Source organism: Falco peregrinus, chromosome 11 (genome assembly GCF_023634155.1).
Source record: "Falco peregrinus isolate bFalPer1 chromosome 11, bFalPer1.pri, whole genome shotgun sequence".
NCBI lineage: Eukaryota > Metazoa > Chordata > Aves > Falconiformes > Falconidae > Falco > Falco peregrinus.
The window spans coordinates 4,233,024-4,252,366 of NC_073731.1; the positions used below are offsets into that span (position 1 = coordinate 4,233,024).

The 19,343-nt window shown below is 47.1% G+C and overlaps 1 protein-coding gene and 1 long non-coding RNA gene across 2 annotated transcripts in view; both read left to right on the forward strand.

Annotated features, from left to right (window-relative positions):
- Positions 1-5,815: 5,815 nt before the first annotated feature.
- LOC129785344 (uncharacterized) lies at positions 5,816-11,778 on the forward strand. Its single transcript, XR_008749268.1, has 4 exons — positions 5,816-6,983; positions 7,071-7,261; positions 8,187-8,396; positions 11,222-11,778. It is a non-coding gene; the product is annotated as an uncharacterized LOC129785344 (long non-coding RNA).
- A 4,153-nt stretch (positions 11,779-15,931) lies between these two features.
- REL (REL proto-oncogene, NF-kB subunit) overlaps positions 15,932-19,343 on the forward strand; it is a 32,461-nt gene continuing 29,049 nt past the window's right edge. The window contains exon 1 of the mRNA XM_055816676.1: positions 15,932-16,118. Coding sequence (XP_055672651.1) covers positions 16,112-16,118 — 7 coding nt within the window. The 5' untranslated portion in view covers positions 15,932-16,111. The remainder of the gene's footprint in view (positions 16,119-19,343) is intronic.

The window sequence follows — 19,343 nt, forward strand, 5'->3', positions numbered from 1 at the left end:
TATTTTATACATAATATATATGTAACATGTTATATATGATACATGATATATATAATATACAGTATATGTAATATATAATATCGTATATATAATATATATTATGTATAATATATAATATATAGTGTACATATACTATATACTATATAGTATATATACTGTATACTATATAGTATATACTATATAGTATATATTTTATATTTATATATATATATAAAGTGTCTATCACCATGTTGATAAACATTCTTTGGAACCACTCTTGACAGTTTTTTGAGTTACCTTTTGCCTTAATGAATAAAAAGCAAAGGCGGGGGGGGGGGGGGGGAAATTGTTTATCTTGACTTTGGAGGGAGGGGCGTTATTAATACTGCTTCTGTGTAATACTTAGTGACATAAGCTGTTTAGCCTAAAAACACAAGCAAAAATTCCTAGCTGTGTATTTGTCATTACCTCATCACACTTCTTATAAAAAGTTTGGCCTTGTGCATTATTCCAGTAAATGAAGAGCTGTGGTTGTAGTGTGCTGCGTATCTGTGCGCAGCCGAGGGACTAGTAATCGCCCTGGGCTGGAGGTGTTATTCATTATAGACGGTTAATTTTTTTTAAAGTAAATATTTCTTGTATCGGAGGCACTCGGTGCCTGGTCAATAAAGGAAATCAAGTGGCTGTAGGGAGCACCTCCCCCTGAGCAGTACCCTGCTGCTGGGAAAACCGGCATCTTCCCCTCCCGCAGGACCCTGCCGGTGGGCTGCCCCCCTGTCCCCCGTCCCTTCCCCCGGCAGCGTGGCCGTGGGGCTGCGTGCCCTTCCCCAGCGGGGAGAGCTGAGGGGGCACGGGGAGCTGTGGCGAGGGTTTCATGCCGTAGGGCCCAGGCGGGCTGGGGCCGAGGGCTGCGCGTGCTGTGACGGTGCTGGCATGTGGCTGCACCGCCGCGGTGCTCGGGGCCGGCCGGGGAGCCCCGCTGCAGCCCTGCGTGGCTGCTTGGCCCCTGACCGCTGGCCGGGGCGACTGCCGCAGCCCCCTTCCCTGCCGCTCTGCCTTCCCTCAAGCCCTGCTGGGCCAGGCCCCACTAGGCAGGGTACCGCGGGGTGCTCTCCAGCCCGGAGCTGGTGGGCTGTTGAGTGGTCCCCGCTGGTCATCATGGCCCCCCTTCCCGTGGCCAAGGTTTCCCTCAGCCGCCATCCACCCATGGGTGCCGAGCTCGGAGCGTGGCCCAAGGGCCCGGGGCTCCAGGCTGCTGGCCTTTGTGTGGGCTTTGGGGGGGGGGGAGGGGAGGGAGGATCTTAGCAAAACAGTAGGGTGGGGGCTGATTTTTCTGTTGTTCCAGAAGGTTCAGCCTGTTGATCTCTCAACTATCTGACCTTTGAGAAATTGATAGAACATCAGACTGGGATTGCTTGTCCTTGGGCGGTTCCTCTTTGCTGGGAAGACCCTGTCTGAATCATCCTGCTCTCCTCACCCACCTAACCTTGTTCCTGATTCATGCCTCATCTGATTCTGGACTCTCGCCTCTTCCTTTCTCACCCAAATTCATCTGTGTTTGAACAGGGTGGTACAGTGTTCTGTGCTGATGGAGTGAAAAATCCCAGGAGTCCTGAAACCCTAGGTGAAATAACCTACCCCGTTTCAGTTCTAGTGTGTGGTCACCTGGCAACCAGCGGACCGTCCAGCTTGCTCTCCCCAGGATGTGCCGTGGAGAGAAAGCTGAAAATTTTGGCTACTTAATCAGGTCTAGCAAGCGTGTGTAACTCCAATGTTTGCAAAGGTTCAATACATGCCCAGATATGTCTGTGTGTTTTTCAAAGGAAGAGCAAGAAGTCCGGTAGTGACACCAGCACAGCCTCTGCGCTACATTTCATGTCCCTGTTTCTGAAATGTGAAGAAGTTAAGAGTTTCTTAATCAAAGTTTTACGAATTGTTTAAATATAATTAAAGCAGTATATGTTCCCCGTGATCATTCTTAGAAATGACTGAGTCATTTCTGTTCTGCTTTTCCTAAAAATCAGCTGAAGGTGCAGTATGTGTAATCATACGCTGAAGAAAAGTTTTTGGCAAACTTGGAGTAACTGAAAATGTGCACTTAAAATAGGAAGTGTCGACGAGCCATAACCAACAAAGTGCGTTGATGGTAATATGACAAAAATAACACACGCTACCTACTTGCTACAGCATTAACTAAAGCTAGAAAACGCTAGAATTTTCGTCACCTGCAGTTTTAATTCTGCTTTGTTTTGCCTGTGTGGTCACTTGGCAAGAACAGAAAGTTATCATAAACACTATATCCGTGTGTGTGTGTACACAGAAAAACAGCTGAGGTTTTGTGAATCACTCGATGTGTGAGTGCTTGGCTGTATGCCTTCAGCACGGCTTTAGTGTGTTTGTTGCGATGTTTGTTGGGTAGTTTTTTGTCTCTTACTTTTTTGATACCGAACTTACGTTTTGGTATGTACAGCTCTTCTACCGCTTGAGCAGAAGGACATAAACCTGTCATTGTGAGCAACACAACAGGGATTTCTAATGATTAAGCTAAGGAAGCAATAGCTATTCTAGGTTACACACTTTCTGCTCTCCCAAATGAGACAGACACTAAGGCTGTCGGGAAACCAAAAGCTGGTCCTGCTCCTCAAACGTACGTAAGAAACCAGAAGTCTGTAAGTATTTCTTGCAAGACTTGTGGCTGGGCATTACCTTCATGTCTGGTTTTGTCTAGGTGGTGTAGCATATGTTAATTTATTTATTATGTGTTATTTATATGTTAATTGTTCCCACTCATTTTGAGTGTCTACCATCTTTTGCGGGTCTTTACCAATACTGCAGCTTTTCTGCTATGTAGGACAGCAGCTGTTGGTAGAGTCTGTAAAGCAACCCAGTGTAGGTTTCGTTCCATGCCTTAAAAAAAAAAACAAACAAAAAACCCCAACAACCCAATTTGTGAAACCATGAACAATAGGAAGATCATGGATGCAGTATTTTCTGTACAGTGATGGTTTGCAGTAATTTAATTAAGAAAAACAAACAGGACACAAATATGCCTCTGGGAGTTGCATTTTGAGGAAAAGGACTATGTTGCAAACAGCGAAGTCCTAATGATGAGAAGGCAAGGGAATCCCCTGTTTCTGTTCCTCTGTTCACCCACTAAATCACTGGGTTACACCAAATGGTAAATTGCAGAAGTACAGAGATGTTTACTTTTCTGTAATTCAGGGTAAATATTTGGCACATGCCTGTAAAATTCTAAATCTGTTTACTGAATTATATTTCTCTTACAGACACAAGTAATCAAAAGTGTGTTAATATTCTCTCTCATTCTTATGTGTTGTGACCTCAAGTGGGGAAAATTCAGTAAAGGTAATATCTCACTTTTTCTCCACAGTTATTTAAAGCTGTTTTCAGTTCACCTTTCAGTAACAAGTAAGCTGAGATGGATTGGCCAGAAGCCCAACCGTGGAGCTCAGATAGAGGTTTGTATGTTCAGACCCAAATCTGGTGTGTGTTCAGCCTTAAAGGTCATCCGTGATTTCGGTGGCTGTGATGTCAGTGGGGAAACCCTGCTGCACTTCTGTGTGTCCTTGTGTGAAGGTCTAAACACGTCAAATAAAAGCAAAGCAACTACTTAGAAAAGTTTAAGGCTTCAGTACAGAAACTAACCACAGGTTCTTAGTGAGTCCTAAGGCAGACTGCATTATCTCATCAGCTCCTGCTTGTAAGTGAACCTGGGGTTTTCTCGGTCACTATTCCTTCAGCTTAGATCGCTTTGCTTTTCAATGACTTGTTAAGGAGAGCTTTTGTTGAGAAACATGGGGTGCCCTTGTATTTGTTAAGTAATGGGTGCCACAAACAGAAATGTTTAAGATTTCCTATCTGAAATAATGGTGCCCGCCAAAACTTTCTGATTTGCCTTCAGTTTTGGCACTGTTGTGCCAAGGCTTCCCCTGACACCATGTCACATTCTTTTTCAACACTACTTAATTCTTCACAAGGTCTCTGAGAAGGTTTTTTTCTAAATATCTGCTTTAACAGATAAGGAATCTAAGACATCAAGATTAACAATTTATAAAGGGTCAGACAGAAATTTTGTGGCTGATACCAGAAACTGATGCCAAATTCCCTGAATGTGTGAGATTTGTGGTGTTTGACCCTTTTTCTTCAGAGTCGTGCTCTCCATGCTTGCCATGGGGATTCCCGGTACAGAAGAGTTTCTGCGTCCAGCTAAGGACTGTTGTATCTCCAGAGGCTAGAACTGAAACCGACAGCTGATTCTCGAGCCACCACATATGTGATAGCCCACTGTTCTTTCTTGTTGCTTTTTTATAAGTTTGCAAATTAAACGACTTTTCCTTTCAGACCTTGGTTACTTTCTTAAGAAGAAAAGAATAATAATTGATTTTTTTTCTTGCTTATTTTTGGTTCTCTACAAAAAAGCCTTGCTAAGAATTTTAGCAAAAAAATGCAGTGCCATAGGACAAGTTTGCCCTACTAAGTGCTGAGGGGTAAGTTCTTATATCTTACAGTTGTGGGGGTGGGTGAGGTTGGCAAGAGGGGATCCTAGTAATTCCTGACAGTAGAATTGTGAAAAAAAAAAAAAAAAAAAAAAAATGGAAGGTGAAATATTCTAAGGAGTTACTACTAGTCTCTACAGAAAATGAGTGGATGTAAAGTGTACATCCTTTAAAAAAAAAAAAAGAAAAAAAAGGCAAAAATACTAGAAATTTAACTGTCCAAATTGTAGGTGGCTTTTTATATAGTCTTCATAGAGATGCCTGATTAGACACTCTGCTAGAGATGTCCTTTGCTGCTGCTGAACTGTTGCTGTGGCATCTAACCAGAATTTCTATGTGTAAGATGAACGTAGCTCTGAAGTGATTGAGTAAATCTTTGCAGAAGTATCTTGTCAACTGTTATGAAAAACTGGATATCCCATGGTATCATTTCAGCATAGGAGGCTCCATGCTTAAGGTTGTGCGTTGAAGCCACAGAGGCCTTAGGCATCACAAAATAATGTTGAACTACATGGGTGGGAGAGGCTCCATCACCTGATGAAACACGAATCCCTGAGATATAAGTACTGCAACACTGAGCAGTGTAGCACCTCGGTGTTGCCATGGGTTTGCCTCCAACTCACAGCCATGATACTAGACTTCTTTTATTATCATGCCCCAAATAATCCATCTTTAGATTAGCTGTTAAAAATTACTCTTGGCTTCAGTAGAAGCCAAATCCTTTTATTTAGAAAGGGTTGTAGCTACTGAGTCGAGGCGGTTGAATTATGAATGTTATGTATGTCAACTGGTGCATTGTTACAGCTTTCTGAATGAATGATAAGAGTTTACAGCAAGTTGCTGGTAGCCATCTCCCTTACGATACTTAAATGAATGTCACGTTTGCAGAGCTGCCTATTTTTATCACTCAGACATGATTCCAGTCAACCCAAGTGGAAGCTGTGCCTGTAAGAGAGGTGTGTGATGGGGTTCTTGACTCTTTCCTGTATTGCTATGAGCGTGTGATTGCACGGCCCCACATTTAATAAACTTGTTCCTGTAATCTGCACTTGCTCAGTGTGATGAACAAGGACAGTGAGCATGCCTCCAGGGCTGAGAACATGCTATCGCTTAACGAGTTGCTTAAAGCCCCTCAAACAAAGGTGGAAGAACCACTGGGCTGAGGAAGGTTGACACCCCCCTTCTGTCCAGTTTTAGGGGTGAGAATCCTCCTAGATTTCCGGAATAAAGCTGCTGATCAGTCTCTGTTGCTTGAGTGTGTTAGAGCAGAGATGAAGATGCCCTTGTAAAGGGAGCCGCAGAGTGTTCTGGTGCTCCCCTCCATCTTTCTGAGCCAGAGCAGGAATTTATGGGGGTACCAGGCTGCTGTTCGTAAAGCGCTGCTATGCACACTGTGTTAGAAGGCTCTGGGTTGGAAGACAGCCAGTGTCTTTTGCAAAAGTTAAATGGATTTTGGGTTAGAGGCTTAGGAACGGGATGATATTGCAAAAGAAAGGAGAACTGGACAGGATTGCCTGAGAATAGGGTGGCTGTGGTCGCTATTAAGGGGAGGGGAACACCCCCACCCCCCCAACTTTAGCCTGTTAAACAGTAGCTACTTTGCTGTTTATTGTTTTCATAAACCATAACCAATTTGGTTTTTATCACTGTAGGAGGTTCTTGCCACCACCTTCATCCCTGGCACACTTGAGTCCTCCTCTTCTTTCCTGGCTGGAGACTTCTGCTTCATCAGTTGTGGTGAATCAACTCTCTGTATATGGCTACGGAGCCAAACGCTCTGTTAAAGGGAGCAAAAATAACACTACATGTATTTACCCCTGGTTTTTATTATTTCAAATTAATTACAGGGATGTTTATGAGGCAGGGTTGCTGACCGCACAAATATAGGTTGTTCGTAATACATATAGTCTGGGAGAAACTATAATTGCTATGCTAAATATAATTTATTCTGTGGTTCCATTCAGCTGTATATTTAATTTTATTTTTCCATTCGTCTTCTAGGGCACTAGTAAACATTCTTCCAAGCAGGGATAGTAATGATGAGACAGTAATTGTCTGAGTAAATTATCCAAGCGGCCTTTCTGTCTTGTTTTGGTTTTTTTTGGTTTGGGTTTTTTTTTCACTTCCTACATTTCTGGTGTCCTCTGGCATCAGAACAGAAGTATATGTTAGACCTAGGCTATGTAAATGAAAAGTTCTGTCTACGTTACAATTAAGAACATGTCAAGTCACATGGTTTCCACTTGACCAGCTACAGCAGTGTTGTTTTGCAAGTAAGGTTTTAACTGTGTTGCAAGTGTGAAGTCCTGAACTGACCAAATCTGTAGTAACTGGGTCACCTGCCGCAGTGGTTTTTGTGACATAGGTCCTGGGAATATTTGCAGAAGGAAGAATGCTGTAATTGCATAGCTGTACCAGTATTTATGTTGACACTGAAGCTTCAAGACGCATATTCAGGAAGCAGGAACAATACCATGTGTAACTAGGGTATGTAAAAGGGATATAAATTCTAGTTTTAAAAAACCCAGGCACTAAATGATGGGGACTTTTGAAGAAACACTGTAATTATTTCAGGTTTACATCTTAATGGGCTTTTTGCACCCTGAGAGCATTGACATTGCCCACTGTTGGAGGAAGAGAATTGGCAGCTGCAGCGTACGGAGCTGCGGGACCCCAGGAAGAGATGGCTGTACCGCTGGGTGGCTCGCTGTGACACCAGCCAACAGTTCCTGGCCTGTGGAGCTGGTGGCTACGTGCGTGACGGAGTAAGCACCATATATACCTGTTGTGAAGCAGAGAGGCTGTGTAACAGTATGTAGATACTATCATAGTTGCCCAAGCATGTTAGAGCTCAGAGGGACCGCAGGGGTGCCGTGCAGCCAGGGACCTGCAGCCGCAGACCAGCCCGTTGTGCTGCGGGCAGGACAGTAAATGCCCCGAACTGCCCCAAAGCCCTAGCAGCCTCAAAGCAGAGCGAGAGGCCAGCTGAAGGTGGGGGAACGGTAGCGCCAGCAATTTACAAGACAGCGATCGGCTTGCTGACAAACGCTACCTGTAAAGGAAGCTGGAATTCCAGCCTTCCTTGCAGCAGGACCTTCCGCTGGGACCTACGGCCCCCCTGGGCGGGCCGGGTCGGTTTGAAAGACTTGCAGCAGCAAAAGTCTCCAGAAGTGAATCGTGTGTCAGTACCAGTTTCTGAATTGCAGCAGTCTAGGTGGGGGTGGGCCGTAATGAATCATAATTAAGCGTAGCAGCTAGCTGTACTTCAGGCAGGTCTGCCTGCCGTTAGCGTGCTGGGGCTGCTGGAACCAGCCAGCCACAGAATTCCCTTCTCACCGGGCTGCGCGGCACGGATTTGGTGGCTCGCTTACTGAGCTATGGGTCTCTAGGATCTCAAAAGCTTTGAAGTGGTATTAACTCTGAATTGGTTTACTTGCTGTTTTTTGCTGTAATGGTTTTGTAAACAGGGTAAGAGAAAGCAGTAACAAAAACTAAAACAGCTGTGTTAACTTTTTTGAAAAAGTTTTGAAAAAACTTTTTGAAAAAGTAGCAAAGTTCTGTAAGTGGAACTATAGTTCTGGCTTTTTTGTCTGATTGGGATTTTTTCAAGCAAATGGTTATGCAGATTCACAGAAATACTTTGCAAATGCAAGCGGGAACTTTGGCCTGACTTTATTTTCTGTTATGCAGATTATTTATGCAGGTTTCCTTTCAGTGGAAGCTCTTTGAGAAGGCGCAGTGAGTGATCTTTGGCTACTGCTCTTGGAGATGAGAGCTCAACTCCCCGCAGAGACTAACGCCCTCTGCTTTGTGCACGGCGCTCTCTGCACTCTTGCACCGGAGGAAGCACGCCAGTACGAGGAGGAGTTGGATGCAGGCATAGTGGCATTTACTGGGAAGGTAATAGTTTGCGTGGCCTTTCAGGAAATCATGGTAGTGACCACGAGAGGGCATTTTTATTAAGACACCGCAAACCCAAGTGCATTACTCATGATGGCCAGGGGAGTGGCATCAAGGCCCTTGACAAGCTGTTGCGACAGCCGGGTACGGGCAGTTCAGCAGCAATGAGGTGCTTCATTCTAACTGCCCGACGCCTCTTGGTCCTGACTCTTCTGATACTGGAGCCTGCAATGCTTATCTGCTCATCGATGGGGCTGGTTCGAGTGAAAATTTTAGCTAGTGGCTACCTGCCTCAGCCGTTGTGAATGAGACGGTTCCACGGGTTGATTTTCAGCCCTGCTGACTTGGCTTGCAGCCCAGGGTCCCATATGGAGACTAATCAGAAGTGGAGCTAGGACAGCAGGGGCTTTACTACGTGTAATTTGTCTTTTCTACCTCCGCATGTTAAGGCACCTTTCCGTTAAGCAGTTTTCTTTATATTCAACTTTACATATGACATTGCCCTTCTAGCTGACTCCAGGTCTTGTTCTAATTAATTCTCCTTGCCACCGGCTCGTTTCTGTCATCTCTCTCTTGGGTTAGGTCTTCTCCTTCCTCTGGTTTTACTTGCATTTACTTGCCAGAAGCAGCTTGTGGTGGCAATTCTCCCTCCGTGTCTGCTGTGTTTTCAGTCAACTGGCTGTGTGTGTCTAGCACAGGGCAAATAATCCGTTCAGTTCCTTTCTCTCACCGTGTGGTGTGCAACAGATGTCTTGAAGAATTATTATTCTGCCTGGCTTATTGCTCCTCTTAATCAAAAATAAGAGTCAGAAGATTGATATGTACGTCCTTTACTCACATAGAGAACAGTACTTTTTCCAGGCATCTGAAAATGTTGAGGCTCATGGTGGCTGGCACATCTGCTATACCTAAGGCACAATATTTCAGACTGGAAGCCAGGAGGATGTTTGAATTTTATCTATTTTCTGCAATATTAAGGTTCATAAGCGGAATTGTGTGCAGATGAACATGTATCAAACATATTGTTACATGAGAGGTTAACTGCTACATTGATTATGAGAGGGATGTCAAGCTTTCCCCAAATGTCCTGAAAGCAAAATTGACAAGTCGCGCAGCGACTGCCAAATGAACAAGGCTATGAAATAGCAAAACCCATCACTGTTCTGTGTGAGAAAGCAAGGGGGTTTTCAACCTTGTAATTAAGAAAGCTTGGACTAATATGTGTAGCCTTACACGAATGTTGGCCTTTTTAGTAAATCTAAATTATTTTTGTTGTGGCATGCCAGTAAATTGGATGTTCACTCACACACAAAGTGCAAACAGGCATGGTGGAGGCTAGCTGCCTGCATGGGATGAAGCAGCAGTGTGGTGGTGGCTTACGCACACTCTTGACGGTAAGGCCTCGCATGGTGAGGTGGCACTAGGACACACAGCCCCAGGCAGTGCAGGGCTAATGCGGGTACAGATAAGAGAGCAGCCGGCCAGTTTACAACTTGCTGATACGCTTTGCATACGTAGGAGGATTTTATGCATACACTGGTCCCAAAAGATGTTATGTATTTATGTTCAGCCTGAAGAGTACTGTCACTTTCTGTGATTTCTGAGTATAATCTTTTAACTGTACAAGTCAGAACTACACGAGTCATTGGGCTAGAGATTAAAAATTAAGGTGTAAGGCTCCAAATTAAAAGGAGATGCATCTGGTGGGGCCTTACAGAAACAAAATGCCTTATTATCTCTTTATGATGGGCTGCTGATATGGCTTTCCGAGACTCTTGAAGCTCAAGGTGATGTTAGGTAGCCTAAACTCGTTACAAGCCCTGAGGAAAAAGGGAAGAAGGCTTGTAATAAAACCCTGGATGAGTGATTGCTATCCTCTGTAGGTGGATTCGGTGCATAATGGCTGGCTGGTATGTGCTGGGGTTTGGGGCATCAGGGGAATTAATATGAGCGTACATTGCCCATTTTTTTTTCAGTAGGTAGTTTTCATGTTACAGCTAAGGTACTCTAATAGCTTGCTGTTGCCAAAGGAACTATTCCCATCCTTCCTTCTGCCTCTCTACGATTTATTTTGGTGTGTGGCTGCTGTTAAAGCAATTCTACTGCTTCCCTTTGTACCAGCAATAGTGATCTGGCTTGTAGAGCTAATCTATTTGAAAAAATCATTCCGGGCAGAAGAAGGTTGTTTTCTGTTGATTTGGGTCCTTATGCCCAACCTGAGCTCATCCCTTCCCTATGTCCTTTCACTACAGCACTACCGGATCAGATAAATCTTGATTGTGGCATAAGGAAGTACTGTGCAGTTTGTCCCATTTCAGAGGTCACTAGATCAGCTGCGCTGTAATATGAGGCTTTTATATAGCGCAGTGGAAAAAGAAAACACTCCTCATTTTTTTTTTCTTTGCCTGCCAACAAACATGAAAGACTTTTCTCTGTTAAAATAATGCAGCAACTCCCAAACTGTGGTATGTGTTCATAGCACTGGATAAGGAGAGAGGAAAAGGAAACACTTGAGGGCTGCAGGAGAAGGTGCCTGAGAACTTCTGCTCTGAAAACTAACTCTGGGAAGGCAAGACTGTGAATTAGAAAGTTCAGAGAGATTTATCAGTTTCTTGAGCTGAAAATACAGTGTTATGCTGCAGTGCCACAAAGCTAGCACTCTGGCAGGAACCAGGCACCTCTGCCCAAAGCTGTCTGCCAGAAACTTGTTCTGGCCTTGGTGCCACCACATTCCTTGCTGCTGGCACAGTCATTTCTGTGATTGTACCTGAACTGGCTCAGGAAAAACTGAACCAGCAGAAAAACAATCTTTTTGTTTCCTCCAGGTTACTTTTAAGCAAGCTCCCATGTGGCCAAAGCAGTGCTTGCAGCAGCATTGGAACACATGAGTTGCATACAGGTAAGGAGAGAAGGAGGGGAGACTGCCTTTTTCTGACACCACCGCAGCCTAAAGCGCTCCTGGAACTGTCATTTCATTGTGCTCGCCACTTTCGTATAAGGAGCAATTCATCCGCTGAAGAAATTGCATCATGAGTGAATAAAGTTGAAGTGTGGGAGCAAGGAAATCTCTCCTCTGATTTCTGCCGGGGAAATTGAGGCTCAGAGAATTAAATGACTTGCCTAAGAGTAGAAAGGCTGACTTGCCAAGAGCCAAATTCCAGCCTCCTGAATCATAGCCTTGTGCCTTATCCACCAGACCAACCTTTCTCTGTTAGCACTTCCTTTCTCTCCACCCTGTTTTGAGAGGAGGCACAGCAGCCCTGTTCTATGTCAAACAAACTCCAAGCGTGACACAGGAAGGCTTCCAGCAGAACGGCTTGAACAACCTTTGAGTTTATCGTTAATCTGGAAGCCATGACTTTTCTGGGAATGGTTCCTGCATTGGAACGTTCCTCAGGACCAATAATTACAAAAGCTTTAGCCATCAAAAGGCCTGAGCGTGTTTAAATAAGAGGCCTTTGAGATAAAAAAACATACTTCAAACAGCAAAAGGTTTCTTAAGGTATCGAAGATTGGAAATTGCTAATCGGGAGTATGTGAGGCTGGAGATATAGTGGGCAAGAAAATAGGACTTAACTTCATTCCATAAGGAGAGAAATGAATGATTTTATTATCATTATTTTTATTCCTAGTATGATGCAGCTTATTAGGAGAGCCATATTCTAGAAGCACCTCAGCGCCTGCTTGGCTGCTTAGCCAGCCAGGTGACAAGCGACTTATCTCCGATGGAAGCCAGATAGCTGGGAACAGGAAACAAAGGCTTCAGGGTCTGCCTGGCTGCTCCTGTATCACAGCAGGCTTCCGTGGGCAATGCCCCTGCTAAGCATCACCAAAGAGCCATCATCCCAGGCTTGACAAATATCCACTCAGCCCTCTGCTGTAGGAAGTGTTGGTGGTGATTTGGGGTTGGCTTTCTTTTTTTCCCTCCCACTCTTCCCTTTTCTCCTCCTGCTTGCCCCATGGCATTCCCTGCCGGAGCAGGAAGCGTAATTCCGTACAGCAGCTGTAGGTGTTAACTGTGCTAGTGCAGCAGCCAGTGAAAAGCAGGAGGGAGGACTTGTCTTCGGACTTGATAATTGGAGGAAAATGGGATCTTAAAACAGTTTGCTTTAACTGGAAGACAGGAAGTGAAGCACTGGATCAAACTGGTCCAAGAATTCTGGTATCTTGCCTCTGGCTATAGCCAAAGTCAGCTGACAAAAATAATAGTGATGCACCTGGCTTTTGTTATGCAATGCTACAGGAGGGGAATTCCGTCCTGCTTTTTGCAAAGATCTGCACATGCCCAAAGTTATGACACCTTCTTGCTCTTCATGTCAGCTGCTGACAAGGTTTCTGTCATTACCATTGCCTCACTGTGATTCTCTAGTTCACATCGCTCTCCTGGGGTAATCCCTGTGCCATAGAATCAGGTGGCAGCAGAACAACCTGGTGTACAGGATAGTCACAGGAACAGAGGGATCTATCTGTATGCTTGCATGCTTTTCAGTAAGGCCTCATTAATTTGCTCAGGGTTTTGCCTTTTACTTGGGAAGGCTTCTCTGTTTCTGTACAACTTTCTGTTAGTTTAGGAACGTGAATGTTTCAGCCATGCTGGGCTTAGCATAAAAGATCATTTTGTCCCACTATTGTGCTTTTCCCTGGGCATCAGCTTACAGCTACTGCTGGAGAGAGGAAAAACCATCAAGAAAATGTTCCCACTCCCACTGCCCTTCCTCCGATAACTTAATTCAAGGACTTCCCCAGCCAGATCTAGTCTCTATGTCTTCAGATGATGGGATCATATAGATTTTACACAGTGAAACACTTCGTACAGTTGTTTTTCCTCTAATTTTATTATAGGTTGCTTTCATTGTGGGGAAAGGGCAGGGGTACGAAGCAGCAGTTTGTGCCATAGATGCTGGGGGGGGTGAGATACCGCCTCAATTTCAAACATGCAGTCTTAAGGAGTCTCTTTGAGCAGCCTGTTCCTGCAAGCCCCAAGAGTTAGAGTTCAAAAGAGCTGGAGAAAAATAGGGAATGTTTATTGATGTTTTAGTCATAACATGGTATTCGTATTGCCTGGAATACTGCCCTTCGTTTCACACCGGTTTAGGCTGTATACCCTACCATAACATTTTCCCTCTGAAGAAATGAGTAGGTACTCCTGTTTTGAGCCACCGAGCTTCCCAGGTGCTTTGGGCTGCGTCCATCCAGTAGCGCCGTGGGCTAGAGAAGGGGATGGGATCCAGGGATATAAACTATACTTAGGGAAGCACCTAAATTCATTCTTCCTGAAATGCCATAGTTTTCCTTTCTTATCTTCAGGCTGGTTTGCACAATCTCAGATAGCGAAGTGTTTAAGTCGCTTCAGAGGCCGGCACTGACAGCTCGCTTTACATCCAAACCTCACATCTGCACTCCAGCTCAGGGATAACAGCCTCGCAGGGCTTTTCCAGCTTCAGCTAGCCAAGCGGAGCAGCAGCCCTTTCCCTTTTAAAATCCTGTCCAGAGCACTCCCGTGACCTGCAAGGATGCCCTCAACTTGGGAGCATTTCCCCAGCTGTTCAACCCTGTGAATGAAGGTCGTCCAAAGCAGTTGTGCCACAGCCAGGTGATCAATTAAAAAAAATGAAGTAGCTTCTAAATATTATATGTTAATTAGCTAAATGCGCTTGGATGCGGGCACACAGCAGACAGAAATCTGGGCTGTGTGTTTTCCTATTTGCTGCTCTGCTGCTGTGTTCACGTGCCATCACGTTGGCATCTTTTAACCCCAGTGCTGAAAACGCAAAAGAAAAGCACCTACCCTCACCTCAACCTCTAGCTACCACCCTGAAGAACGTTTTGTTTGCCATCGCTGTCAGTGCATGCTTGTAGGATGCAGTGTGGATGTGTAGGTCAAGTCTAAGTCTGATTTAGAGTATCAGAACAACTTTCCTGCTTTATTTTACATCACCAGGCATAGGGAATCCAAGAAATCCCTGAAGACACAAAGATCTAGTCCTAATTTTTCATAGTTTTAGGGCTGTGTTTGTAACTTTTTTTTTAGGGCTGCTGGTTTATGACTTTCTTGGGTTTTGGTTTTGTTTTGTTTTGTTTTGGGGTTTTTTTGAAAGAAAATGAGAAATGGCATTCTTCTGGCAAGAAACTAACCTACAACCATATTATTGTTTCAGCATAATATCTACGTATATTAATGTATCTGTTCTTCCCTCTAATCTTCTGGAGCTAATGTCACATTGATTATCCTCTGTGCTCCCTAGGATTCTTCTATTCTGATTCCAGTTATAAATTTGACAGGGGTGCAACCATCCTACCATATGGTGAACTGTGGATTGTAATAAGGAAAGCGTTGCTTGCAGGATGGAGAAAGATAATTTCTGTTTATAGGAAATATGATAGTTAGGCAAAATTAAGGTTCTAAAGGAAAGTCCTGTCAAGTTGAGAGGGACTACAGGGCAGGAGGAGCAACAAGCACTGGGCAGCCTTTTCTGCTTAACTACCTGGGTTAGCGTATGGATCTGCAGGTTATGGAACAGCATTTAGTGCTGCGGTTCATTTCTATACATCCTGTTAAGCTTTGCTTTCAGAAAGGATAATGAGGAAAAGAAAAGCAGAAAAACTACCAGTTATGCACTTTGCTTGAGTGCCTTTGGGGGCTTTTCTTGTTATTTTAGTAATGTTTCCTTTTCAATACTAATTCATTTAACTGCATTTTCACGTGACAGTGTATTGCATACCTGAAGTAAAGATTTAAGGGGGAAAAAAGTAAATCTTGCTGATTAAATGCAGCCTTGTACCACAACTAGGTGTGGGCTTGGTGTTCCCCTTTTTACAGTGTTTTGAATCCCCTTGGACATGCCCGTTTGCTGCTGACCCCTCCACCCTGTCCAGCCGTGGGTCTGGGGGCTGTTCCCATGTGTCCAGACCCTTCGCCTGCCCAAGCTGGGTCAGGGCCGGGCTGGGATGTTTCGGATTTGGATCTGCAGTAGCGCTCTGAAGGTTGGGTAGATTTTCAGTTGACCGTTGCGACTTAATCAGCGTGCTGCGGATTAATTTTTCCTTCCCTTCGGTATCAGTTTAATTCCTAGTACGCGTGGTTCTGTTATCGCTGGCTGTGTGTGCAGCGGGGAAAAACATGGATAACGAGGGAGCTCGGTGCGGAGAGGTTTGGGGAGAGGGGAAGCGGGGTGTTGGGGGTGAGGGGTGCGGGGGGCTCCTAGCTGCTGCAGGGGAGGGTGAGGGCTACGGGCTGGCCCAGCTGCTCGCAGGAAGCGGCTCGGAGCGCCCCCGCGGTGGCCCACCGCCGAGGGAAGGGAGGGGGCCGGCGGGCGGCCCTTCCCCGCGGCGGGACGGGGCCTGCCCGGCTCCACTCCGCCTCCCCGGCCTGGGGGCTCGGCCCCGCTGGGCGCTGGGGGGCATCTCGGCCCCGCTGACGGGAGCTCGGCCCTGCGGGGGGACTCGGCCCCGCCGCGCTGCCCGGGGGCGGCCCGTCGTGGGGGCTCGGCCCCGCGGGCGGGGCGGGCGGGGGCGGGGGGCGGATAGGGCGCTCCTCCGCCCGCCGGGACTTTCCCCCTGAAAAGGGCGGCGTGCGGGGCGCGGCGGCGCAGCAGCCGGGGCGGGAGTCGGGCCCGGCTGTTTGTCCCTCCCTCCGCCGGCAAGTGAGCTGTGCGGGGCCCGGGCGGGAGCCCCGCGGCGGCAGTGGGCCAGAGCGGCTGCGCCGAGCTGTCAGCATGGCCGGTGAGTGGCGGGCCGGGCCGGGGGGGGGTGTCTGGGGGGTGTGTGCGCGGTGCGGGGCGAGCGGCCCCGCCGCCCCATCGGCGCGGTGCGGGCAGCCGAGCCCCCCGGCCGCCCCCCGTGCGGAAGCCCGGTGGCGGCAGAAGCGCTGCCCGCGGCGGGGGGAAGGCGGGCTGGCGCCGGCCCTCGCGCGGGGGGCGCTGCGCCTCTCCCCGGCCCCGGGGCGCCGCAGCCGCGGGGTGAGGAGGAGCGCGGGGGGTGGCAGCGCTGCCGGCCGCCTCACGGGCAGGCGGGGCCCGGCGCCCTCCGCAACGGGCCCTTCGGCCTTAACTGCGTCGTTGTCGCGTTTGGGCCGCGACGGAGCCGCCGGGGGGGCCGGCACCAGCGCCCCCGGGCAGGGCCAGGGGCCGCGCTGCCGCCACGGGGCACCGAGAAGTTTCTCTGGGCTAAAACTGAGCGATGGGCGAGCCGGGGGCTGCCAGCCGTGCGGGGGGCGGCTCGCGGGGACCTTCTGTAGCGTTTAAAAAGCCGAACCTGCCCCGCAGCTGAGGCGGGGCTGTGCGGGGCTGGCGCGGCGGGAGCGGGCACGGCTGCTGGGGGGTGCCCGCAACTGGGGAGAAACCAGCCGCCGCTGTACGGCGGCACCTTTGAAAGGTTACGTTTTGTTCGAGCACGGCAAAACCTCAGCAGGAGATAGGGCGCATTTTGTTGCTTTTTTTTTTTCTCCTGGGCGTCTTTAATATATTTTTAGTGTAATCAGGAACCAGATAAGGACTTTTTCAGTAGGGGAAGTTCATAACTTCCTGGTACTAGCAAGCTTCTGTAGTTGCGTTTTTTTGGTTGTGTTTTTTTTTTTTTTTCTCCACCCCCCCACCCCCCCCCCCCCCCGCTTTTGGTTGCTGTTCTGCAATGTAACACGACAGCAAAGAGGAAGTTCCTGAGCGGTTTTTAGTCTCTGTAGGAGCCGTGCAGTTTTCAGGCTCCTAGCTAGATGACTGCGTTCTCAAATAAAAACGCGTTTATGCTTTCAGTTATTTCAGACTGAGCTGGACTGTGCTATAACAAATCTTCCACCATCATCTCCTCTTGCCCGAGGTGTTCTGGCCGGTTAGAAGCGTGTGCGCTGCCTGCTCTGGCTTTCCGAAGCGGCTGTAGGGTCACCAGTGACCTGCAGTGACAGCCAAGCTGAAGGGTGACACTCCTCCCGCCTGCGCCGGGCTGCAGTCACCCCGGGCACAGGGTTTCGGGGGACACTTTCACATCTGCCCCAAGGACGCGCAGCTGCTTGGCTTGCACAGGCACCCGTGGCCGGGGAGTCTGTTCTGGTTGTGCAAGAGACTGACAATGGCGTGGTCCCTCCCGAGCCCGCTTCCTCTGGGCGAAGGAACGAGGCAGAGAGTAGGAGCCCTCGGTCCTGCTGGCTGGGCTTGGTGGCAGCGTGTCATGCTTCCTCATGGCACAGGTGCTCTTAAGCTTTACGCTGGCCCAGGTTTCTCACTGTGGAGAGGTCTGATGGAAGCGTTGAGGTTTTGGGCTTCTTCTTTTTCATCTTGCTCAAACCAGATGGGAGTAAACTGACCTTTAACTCCTGAATAAGTTGGCTGCACTCTCGGAGCTGTTACTGCTTTTGCCTGTTTTCCTTGTGTGTGTGATTGGGATGCTGGATCTCCGATATTCTCTTTTAAATTATTTACTGTGGTATTCAGGGCACGGGGAGGAAGAAACCATTTTATAACAAAAAGAATAAGAGGCAAGTTGTAATACGTAGCACAGTGTTTCTGTTGCTAGCATGTGTATAAGTAATTATAACTAATTACAAATGTAAATTAAACTCTTAAGCACTTAAATGAAGGATTAGCTAGTTTTTGCTTTTCTTCTGTTTGGAATGCTTTTCCCCAGTTGTTGCGGGCAGGTAGGTGACAGGACTAGCCATGCGTCCCTCTCCCGGAATTAGCAAAAGAGTTTGTTTTTTGATACTGCTGGTATTTGCTTGGCAAACGCAGCGAGTCCTGAAAAGGGCTGGTCGTTAGCAACTGTGTGGGAACGAGCAGACTCTGTTAGTGGGAGAGTAGATTGTGAAATGGTGAAGCCCTGCTGCTTCACAAGCGCATCGCTGATGTATGGAAAGAGGGAATGCCGAACAGACCTCTGCTTCGCTGCAGGGCGCTGCCACTGCCCCTGCCTCGCACACATGCTTTAATGTGTTTCCTCTCCACACAAAACGTGACGACACCGATAATCACGGTAGAGATGACGACGTGATTCTTAAGTAGAGTGAGAGAGAACAGAGATAAAACGAAGCTTAATGTTTAATCTCTGGAGGCCACCGCATCATTGAGCTTTACTTTCCCACAAACACACCTGCTGTTAAGCGGTGGGTTTGCCTTCAATGACATTTGTTTCAACCACAGCCCCGTAAAGATCACTGAGCCCAGAGCTTTAAAATAAAGTGCTCTTCCTAGGTGAGAAGAAAGCCCTTTTAGGGAAGTCTTAGTAGAGCATGAAGGGAAATCGTTGGTTAAAGTAGAGAGAGTCAAAGGACTTGCAGTGACAGTGTTCTGTTGTAGTTTTGACCAGCGAGGTTCTAGCTAGTTTTCACAAATACGTCATCTATGTGGGTGTACTGTGCGTCTGGTTAGCAGCTATGTAAGCATGTGCATCTCTAAAGTAAGATGATTAGTAGGCACTTTGCTGCAATTTTGTCATTATAACTTCTAAAATAGATTTTTAATTCAGTACGTGGATATGTGTCTGTATTTGTGGTGTACCGTGTTACGTAGGAACAGAAGGGTGAGGTTCTTTGCTCTCCTCGATTGTGTGATGGGCACGGGATGCTGGCTGATAGGCAGTGGTCGCTCCTCGCTGCTGGCAGAGGCCCTCTGTTGTCTGATCCACTGGACTGTGCTGAGAAATACAGTAGCATAAGTAGATTTAAGTGTGAAAAATAGCTGTACACTGGTGTGCGAGCTTGGCTCAGGCTTTGGCTCTCTCTTTGAAACCAGTTTTAAGTCATTTCTCGGCTTTTTTGTTATTGATGCCTCCCCTTTGCTGGACTTGCTTATTTTTCAGAGAAAAAAATGCAAAGCTTATCTGAAGGAGGGTTAGGCAAGATCTGGGAAGTGTCTAGAAAAGGGACCGACCTTGTAAGTGACCGAACCTAGAGTAGTGAGTGGCTAATGTGTGTTTAATGTCACAGCTTGCTGTCTGCTCTCAGAAAACTATTTAAAA